The 10,439-nt window shown below is 30.7% G+C and overlaps 2 protein-coding genes across 4 annotated transcripts in view; one reads left to right on the forward strand and one right to left on the reverse strand.

The window, feature by feature from the left end:
- Positions 1-7,338, forward strand: part of LOC108684958 (fatty acid synthase) — a 23,614-nt gene extending 16,276 nt beyond the window's left edge. The window contains exons 13-20 of the mRNA XM_018189531.1: positions 102-1,114; positions 1,318-1,556; positions 2,235-2,949; positions 3,703-4,534; positions 4,851-5,317; positions 5,448-5,702; positions 5,787-6,032; positions 6,118-7,338. Coding sequence (XP_018045020.1) covers positions 102-1,114; positions 1,318-1,556; positions 2,235-2,949; positions 3,703-4,534; positions 4,851-5,317; positions 5,448-5,702; positions 5,787-6,032; positions 6,118-6,291 — 3,941 coding nt within the window. The 3' untranslated portion in view covers positions 6,292-7,338. The remainder of the gene's footprint in view (positions 1-101; positions 1,115-1,317; positions 1,557-2,234; positions 2,950-3,702; positions 4,535-4,850; positions 5,318-5,447; positions 5,703-5,786; positions 6,033-6,117) is intronic.
- A 1,853-nt stretch (positions 7,339-9,191) lies between these two features.
- LOC108684929 overlaps positions 9,192-10,439 on the reverse strand; it is a 2,721-nt gene continuing 1,473 nt past the window's right edge. For all 3 annotated transcript variants that reach the window (XM_018189475.1, XM_018189474.1, XM_018189473.1), the window contains 3 exons: positions 9,908-10,164; positions 9,548-9,829; positions 9,192-9,384 (listed from right to left, as the gene is read on the reverse strand). In XM_018189475.1, the coding sequence (XP_018044964.1) occupies positions 9,192-9,384; positions 9,548-9,829; positions 9,908-10,158 (726 nt within the window). In that variant the 5' untranslated portion in view covers positions 10,159-10,164. The remainder of the gene's footprint in view (positions 9,385-9,547; positions 9,830-9,907; positions 10,165-10,439) is intronic.

The raw sequence follows: 10,439 nt of genomic DNA on the forward strand, positions 1-10,439 counted from the left end.
AATTATTCTTTAATACAAAACTTTTACACTAATAAGTTTGATGTAATCATTATAATTATGCATATATAATAAGAAATATCATTGCAAATTTCTCGTTGTAGAATTCCCCGTATTCGTGTACAAAGAATGGGAAACTATAATATCAGGTGGAGTTGAAATCCGTGGTGTTAAGACTATGGTCATACCTCGCCAATTGAGGACCGACGATGCAATCCTCGAAGAATATAAATTTGTAGCTCATCGCGATAGAGTACAAGTATCCTTGAAGGAGGCGATTAGATTATCTATGCAGATTGCACTCGAGTATCATCAAACTGTTCATATCAAAACTATCGAGGTGATCGATGATTCTGATGAGGTGACAATAGCTGAATTAGCATCACCCATACTCACTGAGATTTTAGATGATTTACCCTTGATTCAAGCGAAGGTGCATCTATCAGCCCCATCTAATCGTTTTAATTATTCATTATTCCCAAATGTTATTGCTTTGGACATTAATAAAGTATCCAAAGAAGATAATGTTATGTTTGCTGTCGGTATTGGGCTATTATCGAGAAATAAGAACCACCAATTAGAAAAGATCCTGTTGAAACTGAAAAACAGCGGTTTTGTATTGACACGAGAAAGATCCAAGCTCGAAAATCTTTCAACACTTTCGAAGCAGGGTTTAGATGTGATTCTAGAAAAGAATATTGGTGAAGAGACTATAGTACTTTTAAAAAAAAAAGAGCAGCTGGTCAGAAAAACCGAAGTCATTCATGTTAACAACAATGAGTTCACCTGGCTCGAAAAATTGAATTCATTCAATATTGAAAACGAAACCAATGATATGAGGATAATACTTGTCAGTGAAGCAGAGTTAGAAAGTGGTTTGCTAGGCTTCGTGAACTGTTTAAGAAAGGAACTGGGTGGAGAAATAATCAGAAGTGTATTGATACAAGATACTAAAGCTCCTAAGTTTTCTCTACAAAACCCGTTATATTCGGAACAGCTGCAGCTGGATTTACCGATCAATGTATTGAAACCAGGAAAAGTATGGGGTTCTTATAGATATCAACCATTGCCGAGTTTACAGCCAAAGCTTGTTCATCATGCATATGTTCGTCAAATGGTATGTAAGAAAATATTATAATTATAAAACCTTCTACATGTATGTATATTAGGTGTGGGAAAAAGTTCGTGGCGTTTTATTAATGCCATCTAATGGGAAAAACGCCACGAACTTTTTCCTACCTAATATAATTACTTTTAACTATACAGTTATATAATATAATTATTTTACATTTTTGTGTAATATATGTCTGTGGAAAATAGGTACCTGGGGACTTAAGCTCGCTTCGTTGGATTGAGGACAGAATACGTCCTGATACCAATCAAAAGAATCTGATCCATGTAGTGTACTCAGCTCTCAATTTTAGAGATGTCATGATTACCACAGGAAAACTCGTTTTGGATGCAACTAAACTTCGTGATCCAATCAACGAATATCCGATCGGCTATGAGTATGCTGGTATCGATACCGCTGGTCGTCGTGTGATGGGTCTTTGCGCAAAGTAATCTTTGTTTTTATATTTATAAATTATATTGAAAGTCATTTTATGACACTTTCTTTAAAAAAGATATGATACTAACATGACATAAAAGTATTAAGTTTTAACATATTTTCAAAAGTTGATTAACGTATCTATTGTAATATGAAATCTTTTAAAATTTTTTATTATTTCGTTCTGTATAAGCTTTAATTATTAATTTATATTAGTAATCATTAATAGATTAATTACCATTATATAATATCTTCTCTAAAATATGCCCTAATGAAAAAAATTATGTCACAACATTACATGATGAAATCACGTAATTAAAACATGTAAATCACGTAACAATTATTCCAAATCAGTACGTGATTTTTTTTTAAATGATGTAATTTGGAAAATCATATAATATTAGAAATAATTTCCATCATCCATCATATAATTTTATAATTATCGAATTTTAAAGAATTGAATGATAGAAATAGAAGAAAAAAAGGACATATCATCATGTGATTTTCAAATTACGTAATTTTAAAAACTCACGTACTGATTTGGAACAATCCGTTATGTGATTTACATGTTTTATGATTTTATTATGCAACTGTATGACATGATTTTTTTCAGTAGAGTATGTATATCATCTAAGTATTCTAAGACATCTTACAAATTGAAGTTTTTATGATCAATATATATTTTCAGAGGTATAACAAACTTCGTTAAATCGAACGAATTGTTGTGGTATGTGCCTGACAATTGGTCGTTGGAGGACGCGGCTACTGTTCCATCCGTATATGCAACATGTTATTTGGCGCTCTATCAACGTGGTGAGATGAAGAAAGGTGACAAGGTGCTCATTCATTCCGGTACTGGTGGCATTGGCCAGGCAGCGATACATCTAGCTCTTCACGAAGGCTGTGAGGTGTTTACTACTGTGGGAACACCTGAAAAACGCAAATTCATTCGCGAGATGTTCCCGTCAATTCCGGATGATCATATTTGCAATTCGCATAACATCAACTTTGAGCAGATAATACTTCAAAAAACCAATGGCCAAGGAGTGGATATCGTTTTAAATTCATTAACCGAAGAGAAGCTCCAAGCTTCAGTTCGTTGTCTGGCGATAGGAGGTCGTTTCCTAGAAATCGGCAAAATTGATCTTATTACAAACAATTCCTTAGGAATGATGATCTTCTTGAAAGAAGTCAGTTTCCATGGAATTATGCTTGATAATTTGATTTTCCCTTCGTTTGAATCGAAAGACGAAAAGTTAGAAGAAGAAAAGATGCAGTTGTATAATTTGTTAAACGAGGGTCTAAAAAATGGAGCGATCAAACCACTTGTTAGAAAAGTTTTTGAAAAAGATGAATTGGAAACGGCCTTCAGATATATGACGACCGGAAAGCACATAGGCAAGGTAAAAAAAAATTAATAGGCATTGCGGTCGATTTGAACGCTTCAGCACTTCTTTTCAGTACTTCTATTCTTATTTTACGTCTAATGAACGCTAAAGACAAAATGATAATTAAAGCGCATGAACGTTCAAATCGACTGCAACCAGGATATTATATAATTTCATCAAATTCTTTTAATATTTTGATATAATATAATTTCATCAAATTCTATCAACATTTTGATATAATATAATTACATAAAAATGTACATAATTATATGTAATTAAAGTTAAAGAATAGATATAATTAAAAAATATTTTAATCAAAACATATAATTAGAAAATATTTTTTACAAAATGCCAGTAGAAATATAACAGAATCTTCTGAAGAACATAATAGATCGATTAAGCAAAAATCAAATACAGAATTTGCTGTTTTATCGTTTAAATGATACACTCTATTCTGCTGATATCCTATAATTTTGATTTGTATTAAGCTAGAGAATGCAAGCTTAATATAAATCTAGTTAATAGTTTATCTGTAATATTATGTTAATATTTTATTTACCGAAAATATTAATTATACACAATTAAAAACTATCTATCATCAACTATCAGTTATATATATATATATATTCTATATATTATTATTCTATATATTATTATAGTCACTTAACATGTTTTCAAATTTTAAAAGATCAAATTTAAATTTACTGTTAAAGTAAAAATCTGCGAAAAATTAAAAGAAAATTAATAAAACTATGTTGTCTTTTATAGATACTTTTGAAAATTTGTGATGAGAAAAAGGTTCTCGAAAAGAAACCTATTCTTGCTGATCCACAATATTATTGCGACAGTAATAAAACCTACCTTATTCTGGGTGGACTGGGTAGTTTCGGATTAGAATTAGCCGATTGGTTGATACTCCGAGGTGCCAAAAATATAGTGTTGACATCAAGAACGGGAATAAAAAATGGTTATCAACGCATGAAAGTCGAGTTATGGAAATCTTACGGCGTGAACGTGCTTATCATCACAGGAGCAGATGCTTCGAATCGTAAGGATTGTGAATTTATATTAAATTCTGCAGAGAAACAGGGCCCAGTGGACGCCATCTTTAATCTTGCCGTGGTGCTGAAGGATCGCATCTGTAAGAATCAAACACCGGAATTATTCGAGGAGTCTTTCAGAGCGAAAGCTTGGGCCACGAAGATGCTAGACGAATTATCCAGAAAGTTGTGCCCGCAACTTCAGCAGTTTGTAGTTTTCTCCTCGATTTCTTGCGGGAGAGGGAATGCTGGACAAACGAATTATGGTATGGCGAACTCTATAATGGAGAGAATTTGTGAACGTAGAGCAGCGAACGGTCTACCAGGACTGGCTATTCAATGGGGCGCGATAGGAGAAGTTGGTCTTGTTGCTGAATGGCATGACAACAATAAGGAACTCGTCATTGGCGGTACTTTGCAGCAAATGATATCTTCCTGCCTTAAAAAGTTGGAGATCTTCTTGTTGCAGAATCGCCCAGTGGTATCTAGCATAGTGGTAGCAGAGAAGCGTGTAGGTGCTTATGGAGCCGACATTGTAGAGTTCGTAACAAATATAATGAGTAAGATTGTTGTTATTTTAAAATAATTTCCTAGAAGAAAATAAAAAAGAGGAATCTATAGTTTATATGTATTATGCAGATGAGGATATTAGTTTTGGTTTTAAATCTGTTTAAGCATATTGATTGAATTAATATTTTATTTTTAGAATAAAAATCATATTTTATTATTTATTTATTGTTTCCACCAAACATATGCACATCTTAAAAAATTAACGAAGATTGTTCCAAATAAGATTATTGATATGCTGTGTCATTGTTTACAAATATAGGTACCGATAATCAAATTTAATTTACATCTCTTGATATACTCTTGCAGATATGAAAGATAAGACTGTGGATCAGAACATATCATTAGTCGAACTCGGTATGGATTCAATGATGACCATAGAGATTAAACAAACACTAGAACGTAAATACGAGATCTTTCTCACCGCACAAGATATTCGCAATCTAAACTTCGCTAAATTAGTGGAGATGCGCGATAAGGATTTGGAACGACAGAAAGCACAGAAATCAGAAACCAATGAACAGACACTCGAACTATCTGACATACAATTAATGCTTCAGATTTTATATAACGTAGATTTGCCTACTGAGACCTGTATAGAATTACAAACTAAGATGGATCCGCGCAAAATAAAAGTGTTCCTCTTGCCGAGTATACATGGTTGTGGACAAATATTTAATCCACTAGCATCAAAGATCAGACCTTTCGCAACGGCTTTGCAATATGGATTGGTGAATACTATGTCTATACCAGAATACGCCGATCATCTTTTACCAGTACGTATACACGGAAGAATATAAATGATAAATAAAATGAGATATTCATTCAATATTTCTTTTTTACGAATTCTTTCTGAAAGATATTTACCTTTACGCAGTCTGACACACGTTTAATTGGAATTTTCAGTATATCTTGCCAAAAGCAGAAGAGCAAAGAGGTTTTGCCATAGTCGGATATTCGTATGGTTCGTTAATTGCTCTCGAATTAGTGAAACGATTGGAAAAACATGGTTTATGTGGTCGACTAGTACTGATTGACGGTGCTCCTGAGCTATTGAAAACAATATTAGAGCAATTCCTTCCAGCTACTACAGAAGAAGAACTTCAAAATAATATCTTGCTTTCTATCATGGATACTGTACAATCAGCTTCAAGCGGAAAGGTAGATTTTATTAACGGTTACTAAAATACTATTTTATTGTCACGATCTTCTATTGTCAATATCCCATTTATTTTTCTTTTACAGCTACTTTTAGATCTTGAGAAATGTACAACCTGGGAAGAAAAATTAAATGTTTTCTTTTCGCATGTTCCTGACAAAATATCGCTTACCAAAACGCAGAAAAAATTGTATACAAATATTTATATGCACATTCTCGCTCTTCGAAAGTACGACTGGTCATCCTTGGGATGGATACGATCATCTATAACACTTTTGAAATCCACAAAATCATCTGTCGATATGATCGAAGAAGATTATGGTTTACACAAGGTAATATGTCTCTGTATATTTTTTACGAATATTCGATTTCAATTTCTCATAATCGATGTCTAATAACAGGAATAAAATTTTTCAGATCACGCGCGACAAGGTAAATATACATTATGTTGAAGGCAACCATGTGACGATATTGGATAGCGACAAGGTCATAACTGCGATCAATGGAGAATCATTGCAGGATCCTAAAGAATTCAGGAAAATTTTAACAGAAGATAGACCAATAGAAGAAAAAGAACGTACAAGAGTCTGAATTACAATTTAAGAGTCGACAGGAGAGATCTCTAGTCGAGGATAAATTTTTTTATATCGAAATTACGGTTAAAAATACTGGATGATCACGTTTTAATTGTGATATTCGTAATCAAGAAAGGCTCCTGAAGGTTCATACAAAGCGATTTTTTGTAAAAAGAGAAAAATAAAATAATTTGTTCTGATATCTGACTCGATATGTACTATTGTGCAATTGAGGTGTATATGATCGTGTTAATAAAAATTTTCAAAAATCAATTTACAAAATCGGCTCTGTACGAGCCTTCCTAGTAATATAAAAAAGAAATTCTAACTTCCATAAAAAAATAATATTTTTTCAAGAAGAAAAATAAGCATACTTAGATCATCAAAATTGCACATTCTGCTACAGCTAATCATAGAGAAATTCTTCGCATTGAATTGAACAAAGAAAGGTAATAAATTTCCTTGTCTTAATGGCACTGACAATTTTCACTTTCGATGTGCCGAGAACGAACTAAATAGCATAAGACAACTTGTTGAAAAAAACCCTCTTTCGATCTGTTGCGCTTAGTAGAAACGACCGAAGACCGAAAATATTTTCTCGAGCGATTGACCACTCGGTGTATAAGGGCATTCGAGATAACATATAAGTTTTAATAAATTTTAGTAATCATATATCTTTCCCATTAATGTATAATAGCACAAATGATTTCAAAATGCAGTAATTTGTGAGATATTAATTATTTACGATTTTTTAATGGGAGTTATAAATACTGCGTTTATAAATACAGTAAGAATTTCAGAATTGTAATTGTGTGCATAAGGTGCGAAATTAGTATGCTGGAGATCCCACATTCTGATCCTATATTTTTTTTCCTTTTTTCACATATTTTTTCTGAAATAAAGTTATTAATAAACATATTAGGGCGAGCATATTTCTATATAATTGTTGAAATTCGTGTATTTTTAAAAGTTTTAAACCAACAATCAAAATATAGTCAAACGTTAGAAAAAATGTAGATAATATCAGGAGACTGTGTTATTAAATATATTTCTTTAGATATTTTTACTGGTCTAATACTATAAATTGATAAAAAAAAATCAAATCAAATTTTAACAAAAAAGAATCTGATTCTAATATTTAGAACTCATTACTTATTGGCAAAAATTAATCTAAAACTAATCTTAAACTATACAAATATATTTTTTCAATGAATAACAATTAATAATTATCAAAAATAAGGCATTTATCTAGATTTTGTAAAGCTTAAGAAATATTTTATAAAGCTTAAGAAATAAAGTAATTAATAAATGTGAACTGACAATAATTTTTTTATTCTGATATTAGATAAAGATATTAAAACTCTGATGCAATTTTATTATCATAATCGTAATTTAATGCAAAACTAATACATACATGTATCATTTTATACCAATCATTCATAATAAACGCTCATTATGTGTTATCATTTATATTATCTCGCTTTATACATAATCATTATCTTTCATTCTCAATACTACATGCAAAACACAAACTGAAAAAAAAAATTATTAATATTTAACTAATAATATTTAACTAATTTCTTCTATTCTAAGAATCTTTATTCAATCATCGATTTTTCTTTAAATTAAGATTTTTTTTGCATATTTTTTTATTACTAACATTTGCTGTGTAATAAAAGTCAATGTATGGATATAAAAGACAAAATGCAAAAGGTATTTTTATTTTATGTTTGTGCTATTAGAAAAAAAATCGATTTTCGAATAAAGAAAATATTCGAATCCAATATACATATTTCTTCATAATAATAATTTCTTTCATAATAATTTTATAATAATAATTTCTAATATATAATTTCTAATATATTAATTACATAAATGATATAAATAAGAAATTGTAACAAAATAATATACAATAAAGAATACATATATAATGAAACACATGCTGTATTTAAGGCTCTTGAATAGTTACAGTCATATAGAATTGTAATGTCAAAAGCGAGAAATGACTGTTAATTTTATATGCCATTTGTAAATAAAGACGAGTTGGATAAAACAAAATGCTGAGATTATTTTAAAATAATTGTAAAAATGGACAAAAGCTATCCTTATTCCTAACAGTAAATAATCGTAAATAAAAAGTGATAAAAGACATGTGAAAGTGCTTTTACTCAATACACATACGTAGTCTATTTTCACTTTAACGCATGGAATAAGAAAGGTGAGCTATTCTCATGGATACATAGTAGCCTAAAAATAATGGGAAGCTAACAGCCAATCACATTGGACTCCAATCATTTAATTTCTGCTCAGCATTATGTGCGTTTGAAATTTGCGCGCTTCATTGAGATCCAAAGATTGGTTGTCATTTTGTGTCCCTCATTCTTTGTTTGTCATTACGCAATAGCTTACTTTTCTTATTCCACCATGCTTTCACATGCCTTTTATTACTTTTTACTGACTGTCTGGAGAGAGATAAATATAGTTTTTTTCGTTTCCATTTTTATATATTATTATTTTAAAGCGATATCATTTGTTTTATCCAAATAGTCTTTATTTATAAATGGCACGTAACAAAAATTAACATGTCATTTTTGACGTCACAATTCAATATGACTGTAGTGACTATTCAGGAACCTTAAATAGCGAAATTATAATAAGACGTATTAAGATGATGTGAAATTCATAATTATCAAATGAAAATAATATATTAGAGATGTGTTTCAAACTCACTCAGATGCATCACTCAAATGATTATTATACAGTAGGAGAAACTGCAAACACATTTTATCCTTTATCCTACTCTAGTTTACATTTTGCAGATTATTGAAATCTTTTTCCAATTTAAAGTACAATATTTATATTTCTTTTTCGTTTTCAACATATTTGGAGATAAAATATGCAGTACTAAAAAGAGTCTCATAACTCCATTGGCTCGAATGCTGATCTGGCACTGGATAATATGTTATTTAGATCGGGAATAGTAACATTATTGTTGTTATTATTGTCGTCAGATGTATTCGGAATTGGCGTTGGAGTATCTCTCGTTGGTAGGATACGGAGATGTCTATTTGGTGGTTCCCAAAGAACCAGAGCCATAGAAGGTCTCTCTCTATAAGAGAAAAAAATAAACAAGAAAACACATTTTTTCTTTTCAGTGCTCTCTCTCTCTCTCTCTCTCTCTCTCTCTCTCTCTCTCATTCATTCTTTTTCAAAAAACATTGCATTTTTATATTTTCATATTTTTAAATCATATATAATCAGTGTATATTTACAATTTAGATATAAGAGTCGATGGCAAAATAGGTTCCTCTTGCATTCGCTTGAGTTCCTCTGAAAGGACCAATCTTGGATGTAGATTGCTTGTTTGTTCTGTATTTAATGCATTTGTTGCATCGACATCCAAATCCATATTTAATGGCTTATAACAGGAAGATGATGTATGAACAGTAGAAGTTGATGGCACCGGATTCTCGGATTCATAATTAGAACTAATGTGCAGATCTTTAAAATGTGCAGCTATTTTTTCTTCTGTTATAAACTGCTTTGTTTGACGCCTATTTGAATAACATATTATTAAGATTTTACTACATAATTAATCAGTAGACGACATATATAAAGTACATTACACTCACGTATCTACAACATCTGGTGCTTCTAATTTTCTTTTCTGATGAAGTATTGGTCCAGAGCTGGTCTCTCCAGTAAATCTAACCAATTCTGATTGATGTAATGCTGGTACACTCCAGGGAATAGTTATTGGTGGTACTTGTGGTGTTTGCATCCATGGTCCAATCTGTTGTAGATTCTGTTGCTGCTGTAAATTCTGTTGGTTCATCATCTGTTGTAAGATGGACTGTGGTGTATATAAGTGCGCTCCACCCATAGTATTCTGAAAAATAAACATATAAATAAAAAAAGATATACAGAATAAAGAATTTTTTTTTAAATATCATATATAGCAAATTTAGTTATTTACATGTTTTATTTTAAGATTGCAATTTTTCAAAGATACAAAGTTGTCAAAAGTAACAGTCCTAATTTGAATTATTCTGCATTATTATTAATATTACTATATATGAAATTAAGTTAATAATAAAAATATATAATAAATACCCTATCAAAAAATTTAAAATATAATAATACCACAAAATATAATAATACACA

This window comes from Atta colombica, unplaced genomic scaffold (assembly GCF_001594045.1).
Source record: "Atta colombica isolate Treedump-2 unplaced genomic scaffold, Acol1.0 scaffold141, whole genome shotgun sequence".
Taxonomy (NCBI): domain Eukaryota; kingdom Metazoa; phylum Arthropoda; class Insecta; order Hymenoptera; family Formicidae; genus Atta; species Atta colombica.